The sequence below is a fragment of the Cygnus olor genome, chromosome 7 (genome assembly GCF_009769625.2).
Source record: "Cygnus olor isolate bCygOlo1 chromosome 7, bCygOlo1.pri.v2, whole genome shotgun sequence".
Taxonomy (NCBI): Eukaryota; Metazoa; Chordata; class Aves; order Anseriformes; family Anatidae; genus Cygnus; species Cygnus olor.
In genome coordinates, this window is record NC_049175.1 from 6,744,301 (window position 1) to 6,761,476 (window position 17,176).

General features: G+C 39.6%; 1 protein-coding gene across 15 annotated transcripts; it reads left to right on the forward strand.

The window, feature by feature from the left end:
• The first annotated feature begins 277 nt into the window (after positions 1-277).
• On the forward strand, positions 278-11,282 carry GHITM (growth hormone inducible transmembrane protein). Of its 15 annotated transcripts, none has more exons than XM_040563512.1 (10): positions 431-508; positions 1,841-1,996; positions 3,505-3,604; positions 4,804-4,915; positions 6,045-6,186; positions 7,268-7,376; positions 8,372-8,560; positions 9,085-9,256; positions 10,080-10,204; positions 10,513-11,282. In XM_040563512.1, exons 2-9 carry the CDS (start codon positions 1,868-1,870, stop codon positions 10,165-10,167), a joined length of 1,041 nt encoding a protein of 346 aa, XP_040419446.1. In that variant the 5' UTR covers positions 431-508; positions 1,841-1,867; the 3' UTR covers positions 10,168-10,204; positions 10,513-11,282. The 15 variants fall into 15 exon arrangements, with proteins under 15 accessions (XP_040419451.1, XP_040419452.1, XP_040419446.1 ...); XM_040563514.1 differs by having other exon boundaries at positions 439-508; positions 10,876-11,282; XM_040563516.1 differs by having other exon boundaries at positions 474-561; positions 10,876-11,282.
• The last annotated feature ends 5,894 nt before the right edge of the window (positions 11,283-17,176 follow it).

Here is a 17,176-nt window from a genome sequence, read left to right on the forward strand (position 1 = left end):
GCCCTCTGTCGGCACAGCGGCACCTGCCGGGGCCAGTGGGGCCGGCAGCGCTGCCCGCGGGGAGCAGCCGGGCTGAGGCGGCTGCCGGCCGCCCGGGCTCCGTGAGGCACGGATCGGCGGGCGGCGGGCGCCGGGCACCGCAGGGCGGGGCCCGCCCTCAAAATGGCGCCGCCCTCAAAATGGCGCCGCCCTCAAAATGGCGCCGCCCTCAAAATGGCGCCGCCCTCAAAATGGCGCCGCCCTCAAAATGGCGCCGCCCTCAAAATGGCGCCGCCCTCAACAGGGTCCCTACTGGAGGCAGCTACCAGAAGTTTCTCTGCCCGCGTTAAAGATGGCTTCCCGGTGTCCTGGAGACTGCGTGACGTCATATCTCCCTCGCTTCCCGGAGCCAATGGTGCGTGCGTGCTCTGGAGTCACGTGGGCTGAGCCAGCCAGTCGCCGTGGGCGCGCGGGTCGGCGTTGCGTCACTTCTGCTGGCGGAGCGGCGCGGAGCGGGGCGGTTACGCAGGTGCGGGACGGGAGTGGGCGGCCTCGGGGGCACCGCGGCGGGATCGGCCCCGGGTGGGCGCTGCGCGGCGCCTCGGGCGGCCCTCACTCGGCCCTCCTCGAGCCGGTTGCCCCGCGGGGCGAGGGCGTGGGGGCCGCGGGGCCGGGTTGGTGCCAGGCCGACTGCCGAGCTCTGTGCTGCCGCGTTCCTGTCCTTAACGCTTAAGGCGGCTTGTCTCAAACGCTAGGTTTAAAAAAGTAGCGAATTCAGTGCGAGTTTTGGAAAACGCGTTATTCGATGGAAAGAGTGGGATGTGGGGGAGGAAGCGGGATAAGGCGCTCAGCGCATTTCCGGTCACACAAGTAGGCTCTCGTAGCCGGGCTCTCATAACCGACATTTTCTAGAACCAAGATTATTTTCTGTTTTCATTTCTCTGTTCTGAATTTTAAATTTTAGCAGTGTGGGTACTCGTTTCTTCTGCGTGATTGACGTTATTGTTATTTAGAGCACGCAAGTTATATTTGAGAATGTATGCCTAAGTTATGAAGGGTTGCTTGAAAAAAGTGCTTGTAATTGGTGTCTTTTGACATCAGGAACTGTGTGAAGTCACAGAGTAGGTGGAACGACAAGGACTTCGATTTCCTTGTGCGTGATGCATGCAGTGCTTGTGGAAGTAGGATAAAGGTCCAGTGTTACACTGCCTGTAGAGCCTGGAGGCTGCTGTGCCATTACGCTGGCGATAGGTGCATAAGTTACGTCAGGGTCTTCTGGTCAAAGTTGCTACAGGGTAACCTGAGCTCCTGCTCTGGGTGTGACCTTGACTGGAATCTGAGTCTACAAAGCTATTTAATTCATCAAAAGAGTAACTTAAAAGGAAACAACCGTTCCTAAAACTCTTTCCATGACATGTATTACAGGGTTTAGTCATTTGGTGTTATACCTGACTGAAGTTTATGTAGAGTTGGAAGGTCTTACACCCTTTGAAGGAAGAATGCTCATGCAGTGTTTTTCAAAATAAAAATTAGTTGACAAAGTAATTCAAAGATAAATACATAAAGGCTCTTGATGTAACTTGCTTGTAAGAAAAGTGATGTGTTTTTCTGTTTTTTGGTAAGCGCCTTGTTGCAGGAGATAACCAACAGAAGTGGAAAACAAATATGGATGGAATAACAGAGTTAAATTATGTTTAAGAATGTTCTAGTTCTTATTACAGTACTCAAGAATCAGTATTTCTAATTATTATGTTTTACTATTATATAGCATGGAGTAGTTGAGAATAAGTAGTAAATGTATGGTTTTTGTGTGAAAACCTTGTAACAAAACAATAAAACAAATTTTCTCATGTACTTGTAGGAACACTGTTAAACTGTCTAAGCAACCATGTTGGCTGCAAGGCTAGTGTGCCTGAGGACGTTACCATGCCAGGCGTTCCGCCCCACCATTACTCAAGCTTCCCCAGCATTGAGGAATTCCGGTATAAAAGCATACAAGCTGTGGCAGCCTAACCAGGTAAGGTAAATGTCAAAGGGCTGAGTATTTTGCCAGGAGAATTGCTTGGCATGGAGTACCTGTTTTGAACGTTCCTAAGCCTTTGGCTTGTTTGAGATACCTACTCGTACTTACTGAAGGAATAATGTAAATCAAAAACAGAATGCTTAAAAGTAACTGAAGTAATATTTTCCATTTAAATTCTTAGAAGAAGGAACTGAAGCAGGTAATTAGCATTGGGTAAGCCTTACTATGCAAAGTAGGCAGAGCAAAAGTTCTACCTCTTCCTAGGTCCTTGTTTCCTACTACAAGTCTTAAATGTTAAGTTAAATACAAAATTTATTTTTAAAGACAGTAGTCCCAGTATGTCTTTAGAGCTGTTGCCTAGCCCAGAGTAATTTTCAAAATCTGGCAGGACTATCGAGAGTCTTACTGGCAGTTTCAAAACTGAACTGTCGTTATCCGAAGACTTCATGGAGAGAAGATAGTTGTTTCTCCTTTCTGTTTTCATCTTAAGCATAGAAAACTGTTTTAAACACCCTAAATTGCAGGCTGAGATTTTTTTGCTTGTTTGTTTTGGTGGGGTTCTGATTTTTTGGTGGTCTTGTTTGTGTTTTGTTTTTTCCCTTTGTGAGGAATGCTAAATAATTATAATAGGGGAGTTAGATGTTGTTAGGTGGGGGGGGGGGGAAAAAAAACCTACCTGAAATGCTTTGGTAGACTTCCTGGATTTTATTGCTAGATCAGCTGATGCTTGTAGTAATGCTTGTAGACCTCAATTTTTAGTATTAAAACAAACTTGCTACTTTGAGCAATCTCTTGGTCAAGTGCCCATATAATAATTCAGAAATTTCTGAGAAAATGGTAAAGATTTCAAAAGCAGTCTCTGAACTTAAAATAGGAGTTTTTACACCTCTTGCAGATTGCAAAGAGTTCAGTAGAGCAACACGCTTTATTTGTTTGGAGCTTCTTAGCCATAAATCTTTAGTTTATAGGCCTTCATTCAAGGTTTATTCTTGAAATCAAGATTAGGTACAAAAGTGAATTGACGCTGCTCTCCCAAATTCAGCGGGCAGGAATGTTGTGGGGTTTTTTAACATAAAGTTAAGTAAATAAAGAGTATGTTTTTACATGAAAAGTAAAATAAAGTCTTATGGCCTTGCTTAATACGGTGGGAGTAGAATAGAAATGCAAATGTTAGATTTTTTTTTAGCAGAACTGTTAACTTTGACTTTTGCATTGGTTCTATACTACTTCTGTGTGTAAATGTTTCCTATTGAGTTTCCTAAACTTTAATATTCAGTTGTTTTCTCTGAGTGTCGTTGTTTCATGTATTTGGGAGGGAAGCACAAATAAATTAACTAGCAATAGCAGGTGTAGCAAGTAAATGGCAGTGCTTTGGTGTGTTAAAAGCAAATTGCTTTCTCTCAGAAATGGATTGTTATTAATCTGTCAATACAGTTCATCATAAGGGATGTCTCCTGTTTTATTTAATTGAATCTGTTTTATTTTATCTTTGAATCTAACAGTGTTATGCTACTAGAGTAAGAACCGGCGTAAGGCGTGGGAAAATTGGCCAGGAAATTAAAGAAGCAGCATTTGAGCCATCTGTAGAAACTGCGCTTAAAGGTAGGGTAGCTCTGCTTTATATACTTCTAATCTTTTGAAGCTTATCTTAAAACTTCCTTGAAGAAAATGGTTTCCTTCAAACCACTAAGGATACTGAAAGCATTGCTTAGTATTTTAAATTTACCAGCAATCTGGAGACAGTTTCTCTGCTTGTCTTTCTGTGTAATGTTCAAAGCTGGAAATATCTCTCAGTTTCTCACAAGACATTTGTTGTTATCTCTGCTTTGTGGTGCTGGTGGGAACTATAAAATCAGACTTGGCTGCTTCTTAATGGAGACTAGTACTTCCTTGGTTACAGATGTCTGAAAAACAACGCTAATACTTCGCTCCAACTACTTTGTATACTGTTTCAAGGAAATATTCTGCACTGTGTAGAGTTTGCCAAATAAGGGGAAAAAAAGGGAAAGGTCTAGGATGCTGTGGGTACGTAAGGTATTGATGTACTATGCTCGCTGGTACACTTAGCATGAATCAGAGCTTTTTCTCAGTGGGTCACAAAGGGATTGTTAAGATAGATATCAGTAGCTCAGTGAGACTTGTAAACGAATGTTAGCAGGACCGAATTGTTAAGTAGAATTGAGTAAATTGAGAGGAGAACACCATGGCTATAGCACACTAAGGAAGAATGTACTCTTAAAAGAATCATACAAGTGACAGCATTTGGTCTCAGCTGATAAATACTTTTACTTGTATTGTGACACATAAGTAGTATGTCTAAAAATCAGACAGTAGGAACTGATGGTAAATCATGGCTTGTTGCCTGTGAGCTTTGTAAATCGCATCTGAAACTGATATGGATCTAACCGAATACCAAAGACTCTTGATTGAGCAAATGTTAAAGGCAGATGAATGACAGGAAAGGACACAATATCCACAACCCTTATGTTGGAGGACTTGTTAACTGGCCTTTGTGTTAGAATTCCTGGCTGTTAGTGTAATAAAGGCCAATACATTTGCCATGATACTAGCTGGTCTCAATTCTTACTCTGTTTTATGAAACTGTATGGTGTTGGTAGGCTTAATCTAGAATGTTTCAAGTGTAGTTATCTCAGAAGTGGTTACACATTGACTTTCAAAGTTAAGTGAAGCTTTAACAAGCCTAACACGGATCAGGTATTACAGATAAAAGAAAGCCGTGTGAGAATGCTGTTAACTGTCGAAGAAAAGCAGTCATGAGAGCATGATTTTTCTTCATACAGTTGATCGTCTGGGAAAATTCGTTGTTGCTGGAGGGGCTGCTGTTGGCCTGGGGGCCCTCTGTTACTATGGAATGGGCATGTCCAGTGAGATTGGAGCTATTGAAAAAGCCGTGTAAGTAAGATAGCTTATTTAAGTAAAGAGCACTTGGAAGTGAACCTCCCTCCTCCTTTTTTCTGTCCCTTCTCTAGCTAGTATCTCCTAATATGCATGTAGCTTACCTTTCCTAATCTCTGGACAGAAAGCCTTTGCTTCTGGCCATGCAGGATTTTAAAGTATATAACTGAAAGCAGAATTTAAATAACTCAGACTTAAATAGATACTGATTTATGTGAATTCGTTTGTATTGCTAAATTTGAAACTCGAGGTGTGCCACATGCAAATAATTCATAAATTATGAAGAGTAAAACAATTAAGACCACTTTGCCTTGCGTTCCCTCTGAGATTATTCATTAAAATTTAATACAGTGTTCTGTAAGGAATGTGTAAAGGAGTTTCCTTTAAATACTCTACTTATGTTGGTTTAAACTCTTTAAACTTAGATGTATTGCACAACAAAAACCTCACTGATGACAGCATCTAATTACTTAGACTTAAGTCAGTTACTGGTAAGCATAGGCGTGGGAGAAAGCGATGCTGGCAGTGTCTTGATTTGCTTACTTGATTAGTCACTTCCAAATACAAATGTATTCATTGTATTGAGGAGCTCTTATTCCTGTCTAGTTCTGTTGATATTGTTAGAGCTTTCCAAATGACATGCCTGTCTTGCGTTACCAGATAAACGTGTGCATGGTGACTCAGCATTTTGTGAGCTGCTCTGCAGGCTGCTTACTGCCCAGTACACAATCTATAGACATTTTTCCTTAAACTCATTTGTTACATGCGCACACCACTCTCTACTTTTCCATATTTAGAAAAAAATCTATTCTTTCGCCTGTAAACTTTCTCCTGTATATACTTTCTCCTTAGAATTGAACTATCATTAGCATTCTTTGTAAATCACAGTGTTGCTAGAGTTGTTACATAATATCTGCATGTAGTGGGGAAGATCTAAAAGTTCAGACCCGTATTGTAAGGTGAACTCATGATACAAGTTGCTAAACCACACAATTTTATGATACTTCACTTCTATCCATAACCATGAGTATACTTAACAGCTTGGATGTGCTTTTTTTTTTTTTGGTTGGTCTTCATTCTGGTGTTGATAACTGCATAGATATGTACAACTACTTTTTTTTTTCAGTATTTGGCCACAGTATGTGAAAGACAGAATTCACTCTACTTACATGTACTTTGCGGGAAGTATTGGCTTGACAGCACTGTCAGCTGTTGCAGTAAGCAGATCTCCGGCACTCATGAGCCTTATGACAAAAGGCTCCTGGCTGGTAAGCTCACGTTATATAAAAAATTCACTGAGAAATGACCCTAAATGTTGTAGTTGATAACAGTTTATATTTTGCATTTCTGTTTTCTGAAAAGGAAGGTGAAACTTTGCTTATGCTATTGTCATTATCTTTAAAGACCACAGAAGTTCCCTAATGATATTTTGTGTTTTATAATTTGATGCATCTGATTGCATGCTGATATGCACCTTCTGTACCTCATTGATAGTTTGTTTTTGACAAACTGTGTACACAACATAAAATGCTGTGCTCTGCTGACCAGCTATATGTAAATATGAACCTGTTGCAAGTGGCCTTTTGAGGTTAGCGATACTATTTCTGTAGCTTTCTAAAAATGGAATTAGAGATCCTTATGTGTTTGTACTCCTCCCTGTGCTGTTTTGTGTAACTCTTCTAAAGCTCTTGTTTGCCGAGGCCAAAGTGATACTGGTAAGCAAATCATCCAGGCGAACTGCTAACAAAATGTCTGCTTCCTACATATTAGGTGTGCTAAGTGTAGCAGAATAGTAATAGATAAATGCTAGCATCTACGCAGCTTTACAGAGATCAAATTAATAATGCTTCCTTAGTGGTAAACCAAAGTTATATGCTTCTCTGATCAGTTGACTAGCTGCTGGGTGTTTTTTTCAGAATGAAAAGTAAGAGGAGGCAATGAGGTTTTAAAAGGTGATAGTAAAAGCGTATGAACTGAATACTGGCTTTGGGTGGAGAAATGTACAAGAAAAAAAAATAAAGCTAGTATTGCAGGTACCTTAACGAAAATGGGATTAAGTGGAGGAACTGTATGTTTTCCTTACACGAATAAGAGATTCTTGCCATCTCTCACTAAACTTGGATTTCTAGCAGACTTGGTATAAGTAAAATGGGAATTACTGCAAATTAGGATCTGCAAAGATTTTACCAGAATAGTACAGAAATTGGCAAATGTTCAAATTATGACTTAGTATAATTCCAAAAAGAGCAGTTTATTGACTTTGAGACTAGGAGGTTCAACAAATCATGTGGTAGAATGGAGATCATGTGTTCTTATGCCAACTTGAGCTCTCTGTTGCTGTTCTTACAGGCAATAGGTGCAACTTTCGCTGCTATGATTGGTGCTGGAATGTTGGTCAGGTCCATATCCTATGAAAATAGTCCAGCAGCTAAACATCTTGCTTGGATGATGCATTCAGGTATGTGGCTATAGTTTTCATTATAAAATTGTATGTTCCTGTGTGACCACATTCTTGAAGAAAACTTTGATATTATAATAAATTCTTACGTACTGCTTCTGGAAACTTAAGATTTTTCAGAGACCACTGGGATTTCTTAAGTGTCTTTAATGTACCTCTAATTTCTGTAATCTCGTAAAAGTCATGCTCAAGTTGATCTTGAGGTACACGTTGGATAGAACTGATTTATTAATACCTGCTTTGTTTTTGTGACTGCTTTCTGGCACTATAGCTTCTGTAAGCACTGTTGCCTACGCTTACTGAAATTCGTCTGTACAGGATAGGAAGATATTTGGAAATTGATCAGAAAAATAGTTGTAGTATTAAATAACAGCTTCTTAGATACACATTCCCGTCAGGTTTGCAAGAAACAGATCACTGTCTTACTGATGTTGCATGCTTCAAATAACAATTAGACAGACATGTTAGGCACTGAAATTGTACTAGTCTCTCTAGAGCTAAAGTTTCTGTTAAGAAGTTGAATTTATTTCAGTGATATGTTATTGATCTAGTATGACATTAACGGAATAGGTATAGGTTTCATGTAAGACTCTAGCAAAAAGTCTGACTTAATTGCCGGACTAATTCTTACTGCAAAAATCTGCCCTGCCTTTCAGTTTTGAGCGTTCCTATGGCTATTTTGTAGTTGATTAATCCATTCAAAGTATCTCTTAACAGCTGTTTTTGAAGAGATCAGTATGTTGTCTTGTATTAAGCTTTCTTCCGAAGACGAGCTCACTGAAGTACTCTCCAAAAATAGAGGAAAGTAGGTCACTGAATTTAAGATTGTGCACTTATCTAGAAGGTAGTGTGATAAATTGGCAAGTGTGCACTGGTGTTGCCATGTTAAGTGGATTAGTTTGAGTCATGTTATCTGACTTGAAACGTTGTTTTGGCAGGTGGTGTCTTTACCAGAGCTGTTACAAACCTTACTGGTTTTGTGTTCCTTTGGCTAGGTGTCATGGGTGCGGTGGTGGCTCCACTAGCCTTCTTGGGTGGTCCTCTGCTGATCAGAGCTGCCTGGTACACGGCTGGAATCGTCGGAGGGCTCTCAACTGTGGCCATGTGTGCTCCAAGTGAAAAATTTCTGAACATGGGAGGACCACTTGGAATAGGCTTAGGCTTTGTTCTGGCCTCTTCAATTGGTAAAGTATTATTTTAACTGTCAAATAGAGTAGCTTATAAACTTATACTGCTAGGATGGGCAGCTCACTTTTAGTTACAGGCTAGTCTGTTAGTTTGCTGGAGAAGATAACTCCGTTATGCTTCTGGCAAGTGTTAATTTGATGAATGGCTGACAGTAATGGTTTGTATTGTTTAACTACTGGCAGTGAATCAGGAGAACAGTAAATGTTACCCTAGCTTCTGATTCGCTTGGTTTTTTCCCTTGCATGTTTCTGGGCATTGTTGTATGAAAGTCCCGGGAACACAAGTACTTTCATGTGAAAAAAAGTATGCATGATTCCCTTGGGAGTTCAAAATTACTGCGTTGGGTTGTATGAGACATCCTCTGTTGGTGTATTAAAGTTCCTTAAATCAAAAATGCACTGCAAATTGAGAATTGAGTAGTCACTGAAAAAGACATGCTACAGGAATTGAAGTTTTTTAACGTTACTCAGAGTAGCAAATACAGCAGCTTTCTTCAAGACTATTTTATGTTCTTCTCCAGGGTCCATGTTCTTGCCTCCTACTTCTGCTTTTGGGGCTGGCTTGTATTCAGTAGCTGTTTATGGTGGATTGGTACTCTTTGGCATGTTTCTGCTGTACGATACACAGCATGTCATCAAGCGTGCAGAGACTCTTCCGTATTATGGAGTTACAAAGTATGACCCAATCAATGCGTAAGTATTCCGATCTCACTGTATGTATAAGAATTAGCTTTGAGCTGTATGGCAGCATGTCTTACAAAGAGCCAGACCTTTGTTTACTATTCAAAAGTGTGTTGCTATCAAATGGAAGGAATCATAGGGTTTAGGAACATAATGTGAAAAAAACTAGTGGAGTTAAAACTGAAAGCATCTGCTTGAAATGAGAGAAACAGGATTGAAAATGTGGTGTCATGTCCAGTAATACTAGCTTCCTAAAAAGCACTTGTTTTCTGAAGCATTGTTGAGAGGATTTATAGTTGTTCTCTGAAAATACCTCTCAGTATCAGCTGAGATGAAGTATGTTAACTCTTTGATGTTGCTTAATATTCACTGGTCTTTATCACTCTAAATAAAAAAAAAAGTGATAGGGAAAGAAGGATTAATTGGCCCTCAGTAAAGAGCAAGTCTGACTAACAAGTAACTGCCTTACTGTACATGTTGTCTATCTGATCTTAGGTGAATTGTTTATCTCCTTGCATCTGGCCTTCTGTCAGTAAAATAGAACACTAGTTGTCTTCTAAATTCATGGAGACAAATAGTTGATGATAAAGCATAGAAATAGAGGTCTCCTATAAGAAGAGCACAGTCTCCGTTAAGATTTTTGCAAATAGATGCTGCTGGCAGAGGTGGTGCAAGAAAATAAAGGGGTGTTTCTACTCAACGAGGGTAGAGGACATGGTATAGTTGAGTTTTGTTAGAGACCCTTGATGGATGCTTTTTTAAAAGTAAATGGTATGAAATGCAAAATAATACTGTTTATGTTCAACAAGATTAACTTTCATTTCTTCTTTCCTAGGTGCATGGGTATCTACACAGATACACTGAACATCTTCATTCGGGTGGCTACCATGCTCGCTGGTGGTGGAGGTGGCCGTAGGAAGTAAAGCAAGACTCTTTGCAGCTGACAGCCCAGAGTTCTAGGTTGTCTACCTAGTGCATATACTAAATAAAAACTTATGGTTACAAGCACTTTTGCTGCAGGTCAGAAGTTTAAAGCATTTCAGCATATTGTTTAAGTGCAATGTGATTTAAACTTAATAGTGTTTCATCAAACACCTTCCAAGAATGTGGACTGCTTGAAATTGTACATTATTTTGGGAGAGTAAATTATTTTAAATATATACGAGTAAAATAGTTGATCTTCTTTTTAATGGGTTTGACAGCAGCTCAACTCTTGCTTTCTTTTTCTACGGTAACTGCATAGTAAAGTAAGTAATTTCTGTAAACAGGTGTCCTATGTGCAGATAAGGACGCAAGCTACTTCAAGAAATGCTGTTCAGATGCAACATTTTTCAGTTAAGTTGTAGAAATATTTTTTTCTACTTAGGCAGAAATTTCAGAAAGGTTTAAGCAGTTTTCAGAAAGACATTGGTCACCTCACCCACGCAATCCAACAACATGCAGAAGACAATATGAGGAACCTATGTGACACCCGTCCCACATGAAAACTGTAGTCTCCTTCTGGGGCACATGAAAACTCCATGTCTGCTTTCCAGTGTTTTAATGTTAAATGGATATAATAGCAGCTAGGTGCTTTTGATACTAGACTTATCAAATTGTTGAATAATAATAGAGGTGTGTCTTTCTTCCAGTGACTAAATTTCAGTATTGCAGATGAAGCACCATTCTTCAGAACAACTTCCACTGTTGATCTCTTCTTACAAGCTTGTACAGTTGACACTGAAAGAAAAGGAATTGAGGACTGCCTGCTGTAAAGCCACGTATCACTAATTTACCATTCTGATATATGCTGTAGTCTCTCTCTAACTTTTCCAAATTGGTGTGTTTAGTACAGTTGAAAAGAAGTGTTCCAATAGGTGGAATTGCTTTAACGTTAAGAAATGTATACTTGCTAAAGGACATCACATTATGTTGGAATACGGGGCAAGTTCTTGGGCACAAGAAAGTTTGAGCTCATACCAATAACTCGGACTTCCATTTTTCTGATGAATATGCTATGTTTATGTACTATGGGAAAAATAAAATTCTAGCCTCACAAGTTGATTGCTCTTACTTTTCATGTGTTAATATAGTTTTTTTCTAACTTCGCAGTAACTCAGTTAAGAGTACTGTATTTTTTTTGGCTGCAAATTCCTTTGTAAGAGAATGCATACTCCTCTGTTTTAAAAAATAAAAATTAAAAAAAAAATCCCCAGAGATGTTTTCCAGTTTCACTGGTTGCCATCTTTTGGGGGATGCTTCCCAGATGGAAGATGCTGATCTACACTTGCTTTAAGTGATCCTTCTGGTGTGTGCTGTTGGCTATGGAATACAGCCAGTACTGCTTTTTTCTGTTGTTTACTGCAGTATTTTTAATCTCTTCAGTCACAGGGAAAAACAGTGGACTATGAAGAGCCGTGTTGCACAAAATCCTTTGTGACCAAAGGTCATACAGCACAAACTAGCTCATGGCACTATTTTAAATGAAGGAAAGCTTTTAGTACTTAGAAGGTAGAAATCTCTGGATCATGTCAAGTGTAGGTAAGCTTATGGGATCTTGGTCTTATCAAGTAAGTTCATACACAATGGTATATGTAAACTGATTAAGTATAACTATACATAGCAGTATAGTTGTCATCAAATTCTGTAATCAACAGGAAGAGATTCTAGGGAATCTGCCTTATAACAAAACTCTAAGAAACTCTAATATTTGTGCCTGTAACTAAAGAAAACTCAAGCCAAGCTGCTTTGGGTTTTTGTTTTTTTGTTGTTGTTGTTTTTGTTTTTTTTTTAGATTCAGGGGACAAAGCTTTAGAGGTTGATTATGAACCACAAGGGGGATCCTGGATGGTTTGAAACAGTAAGGTGTAGAACACAACACTGCAACAGGAAAGTCTAAAACCTTTTAACAACAACAACAAAATGACCAAATAGTGTCTGCTGAAGCATGAACACACTCACTTGCATTGAGTCTTGTGGGAAGATGCAATTTGACATTTGACTCCAGCAGGAAAATACCCTGGTGCTATCTAGTGTGGGTCTCCAAAAAAGTGGGGGAAAATAAGTTCTTTTATATGTGAAGTCCTAAGGAAAGAATCAAGGTTTACCTTACTGAAGACAGCCCTGATCTGGGGAAAGATAAAAATCTTGAATGTGGTGGTTTGATAGGCACAAGAACCTGGTGCTCGTTTTGCAGTGACAGCATCTGTTAGTTTTCTTGTGCTGGTTTACTGTCATGCTGTTCTTAAAATGCTAACTGAAAACTTGAAAACTTCCTAGAACTAAAAAGAATAGTTTAGTTTTATAAATAAAATTTACTAGGATGCTGTTGTAAGTAGTTTGGTTTGTTTACGTAAATTGAGAAGTACAATTTTAAATCAGGAGTTTCTCATAAGTGAGTATTAAGATTCATTAAGTATATCTTACTCCACAGCTTTGAGAACAAATACCGCTGAGGAAGGGCTAAATAGGAGGAGACCTCAAAAAAAGACGTAAACACCGAGTATTTTGAAATGGAAATTAGATGTTTTACAGCCTGAAATTCGTATCTGTAGCAGCTGATCAGTACCTGGATAGACGCTTAATTTTTAATGTCTGGTTTCATTCTATTCCCAGAAAACTGGGAAGCAAAAATGATTAATAGTAGGCTGTAAACTCATAGAAATAAAAAGCTGACTTAGCAGTAAAGCTGTTTTTGTTGTTGTTAAATAAGGAATGTTATTTAATGTTCTATTGACTATTTTGCCTTCTCCTTTGGGTGCTTTTGTTTACCATGGTTTTGATAGTTATAAAGTCATAAGTTTTCTTCATCTTTTGATGCATTTTGTTGTGTCAGATTGAAGATGGTTATATGTAATTTTATTTCTTTATGACTTTTAATATGAGTATTTTAAAAAATGTAGAGAATTTTTAAATAATTAGTTTTAAGTTTATTCGGACTGAAATAAATCAGAAAAACAAGCATTATAGAATCATAAAATGGCCTGGGTTCAAAAAGACCTTAAAGATCATCTAGTTTCAACCCCCCTGCTCTGGGCAGGGTTGCCAACCACTAGAGCAGGTTGCTTCAGAGCCACATCCAGCCTGGCCTTGAATGCCTCCAGGGATGGGGCATCCACAACCCCTCTGGGCAACCTGTGCCAGTGCCTCACCACCCTCTGAGTGAAAAACTTTCTCCTAATTTCCAACCTCAATCTCCCCTGTCTTAGTTTAAAACCATTCCCCCTTGTCCTATCACTACTAACACATGTAAAGAGGCGTTCACCTGTTTGTTATCAGATGCTTTCATAGTTTCCTCTGTTTTGAGTAAATAAACTTGTATTTAAGGAAAACACAATTCTCATGCCTTTGAGATTTAAGAAGATTCATGTAGTTTAGTGGGAAGTTTAAACAGCAGCTTGACTGCCAATAAATATAGGAGGAATAGGTGTTTGTGTGTGAGCATAGCAGAAAGAAAGGAATTTTAAGTTTTATTAGCCAGAAATAGGGTTGTATTAAAATCATGATTAAAAATAGCATTGAACCAAGAAACAGTTCAAGGGGAGAGATTTCAAAACTCACCTCCCAGGTTAATGGGGATTGCAGTCGGTTCTTTTTCTTGAAATATTCAGAATAAGTTCCAAAACTGACTTAAGTGCAGTCAGTACTGGGAACAATTGGATTGCTTCAGGATGATTTATGAGGGAGGTTGGTCTGGATGGTCAAGTTACAGCCTTTCTCAGGCTTGAAATGTGAAAGTCTGTTTAGTCTTTGCGCGGTAGTGACAAGTCTGCTGAAAACATTTTATTCTTTTGAACTGTAGTTGTCCATTAATTACAAAGGGGGAAATGGGATGGAGCAGGGAGAAGGAGACTTGTTTGTTTGTTTTACAGGCAGTAAAATTGAATCCACTGCAGCCACCAAATCATAGATTCTCAGTCGTGTTAGTAACTCCAACTGGCAAAGGTGGATAGAGATGCATGCCATGTTTCCCAGCTGGTTGGTCAGGTAGTCCAGGGCTGTAAGAATTCCTTCAAGAGCATCATGGTTTGTCTTTTTGCATGTTATTTTACTCTTAGTGTACTCTGATGTGGGGTTTACAGTTAGATTGGCTGTAGTTTCTCATCCTTAGTTCCACTATCGATGGTGGCACCTGAGCAGCCCATTGCTACATTGAAATGAGGATGACAACCTGTCCTTCATTTGGAGACGTCGGTTGAAAAAGATGTCTGGACAATCCATCTTCACATTTCAAAGGCAGGTGGACGCTTGTGGGCAGACTGCTTTCAGAACATCAGTTTGAGTGAATTCTGTCTACAAGGTATTTAAGTGTTACATTCCAATCCTGCAAAAAATTTGTCAATAGCTACCTGCTGTTGTGCTGTGCGCTTAATGGAGGACTTGTCCATATGCATGGCGTGTGTCTGCCTTTTGGCATTGGAGTGTGCGTGTTTGTGATGCTTAACTGGGGCAGTGGAACAGAGGTGGGTATTGGAGGGCTGAAGTTCATTGTAAATGACACCTAAGAGTGGGAGAATTGGGAAGGCAAGGATCTTCTTAAGGAAACTGGAAATGGAAGACTAGAAGCTAGGGTCATCTCCAGATTTGCCCAGAAGAAAGAAAAGTAACAGGTAAGATCCAAGAATATAAAAATCTGTAAGACAAAAAGGTCAGAGAAGCAGTTGGAGAAGGGAGGCAGAGAGAATATACAAATTACTGTACAGCTTGCAGACCTGTGACTTTAGAGTCTGTCAGCTAGATGTTTGAGGCATTTATAAAAAAGTCGTCTTTAAAGCATTACATTTTCTGATTCTTTTGTAAAGTTATTAAGTCTCTGCAATGGGAAAGAGATTGTTGCTTTTTGCCAAGGTGGGTTGGACTGGGAAAGAACCTGAGTGCAGAGGTAACTGTTTCTGAATCATCCAGGGAAATAAAGGATGCTTCCTCAAATTCACATTACTAATACTTTATGTTCAATAGTCATAAAAGATGTCCCGCAAAATGGTGAAAAAAGAGTGTAACTTCTTATGGTTAAATTAAGGCACCCTCCAGAGTGTTTTTGATGCTTTTCAAGAAGAAACTGGGTAAATTCTTGAAATTGCAGTCTTCATATAGTCGGTATTCTGGAGGTGGTATGCTAAAATATTGTAAGGTTTATGAATGTTTTATTAAACGCTCATGCCATTCTAAGAATCCGCATTTTATATGCAAGATTTCTTCTATCCAGGTTGAAACAGCTGCTTGTGGCATAAGGAGAATAAAACAGTTGGAGCAAATGGCCTTGTTTAAACTTCAACATAAGTTAAACTAACTTTTGAGCTGGGAGAAAACAGGGAGAATTAAGAACTTTCAGGGAGCAAAATTAATTTAATTCAACCTGGCCAGTTTTTGTGAGCCAGTGTAGTTCTCAGGGAACATACGCTGACCTCCATTTCCCAGGGAGAAGGTATGTATTGTAGAAACCATAGCCTGTAGTTTCATTCATTGTATTAAAAAGAGCAATGATGGTGTCTGGGATACAGAAACTAGCTAGGACTAGAATAAAGAGCAAGACAGCAGTTATTTCTCCCAGCAGTTTATGGTAAGTTGAGAATCACTTGGGAGATTGTCCTGGAGCAGGGTTTAAAACATTTTTGTCTCATTCACAGAGCTTTTTCAGCAAGTCTCCTGTGACGACTCAGTTTGTATCCTGCATATAATGCCTCTGCAGTGCTAGCAGCTGACATGCCCGTTGAGTCCCATGTGTCATTCGTGGTCTCTAAGCTCTGTGCTTTCACTTTTCTGTCTCTTCATGTGTCACTCTTTTGGATAGCTTTGTTCTATTAGTTGAGGCTTATACCTCTATTTATTTTGCTTGTTTTTTAACTTTACTCCTGCAGGCAACATAAGGAAGATGAAATAACAGATGTCCACTTTCCTTCTGATTTCTTACGTGATTTCAGCTCTTTTTGTAGTCTTTTGAGGTCTCAGACATGATGAGGCCCAGCTTATTATGGTAGCTGTAGGCTTCTAAACGAAGTGCATAGCACAATGAAGCAAGGCTTCAGTCCTAAAAGGCTTATACTGGATGCAGTGCTAAGTGTTCTGCGTGCAAGAGAAATGTTTTCCTGTGGTCCTCTGGTTTAAGCAAGATGTAATTTAGGAAGCTGGGTTTTGATAGCTAACCTGCCAGAGCTCGTACCTCTGTTACAGGGTGGTGAGAGGAGCTGTGTAACCTGGTTACTGTACTGAAGCAGCTCAGTTCTCGCAGTGCCTCACTCCTTTCTCTCAGAGTGAGGAAAAACATGAGTGCCTACATGGAATTGGGGGGGGGCGGAGGGGGGGGGGGAAATTATCCATCTTTCCGGTTACCTCATCTGTAAGAAATTACACCTTGTTTCACTTACAGCTGCTGTTGCGTGAGAAAAAAAACTTTTTCTCTGCTTCTTTCTTCTTTCAGAAGGATGGTAGAAGAATGCAGGACACTTTACTGGGTCTTTGTGTGTGAAGTACCTGGTCTGGTTGCCCAATGCTTAGTTCCAGAGGACTTAGTATGAGGAAATCAAGTGGTACAATGACAAACGTCTGGGCAGTCATCTTGTTCTTCTTCCTGAATAGATAAGGCATTTAATTAGCTGGCAAGCCTCCAAAGCAGAAAATACTGTGCAGCTGTCAGCCTCTAGGGCTTCTGGAAAGATTTTGTGATTAATCTGCATATTGTTCTCTTTCTTTAAAGCATAGATAAACCCTGTCTTACTGATCTGACAGAAGCTGGTTGCAGAAATGACAGAGGGAGTTTCCCCTTCTGAATGGGTATAAATGATGTTGCTCAACCACTGTGGCATCTTCCTGGTGGTTCTGCACATTGTAGGTATGGTGATCATTAAACACAACCAAAACAAGTAAACACATTTTCTTTTCTTGTTTTGATGATATGAAATCCAGAATCTGAACAAAGGCACTCAGAGCCACAGGCTAAGGCTGCCTATATTTCTG

Coding starts and splice junctions, on each gene's coding strand:
- GHITM (XM_040563517.1), top strand. CDS start 1,868: ATGTTGGCTGCAAGGCTAGTGTGCCTGAGGACGTTACCATGCCAGGCG. Junction 1,997..3,504: donor AGCTGTGGCAGCCTAACCAG/GTAAGGTAAATG, acceptor TGAATCTAACAG/TGTTATGCTACTAGAGTAAG. Junction 4,916..6,044: donor GGAGCTATTGAAAAAGCCGT/GTAAGTAAGATA, acceptor TTTTTTTTTCAG/TATTTGGCCACAGTATGTGA.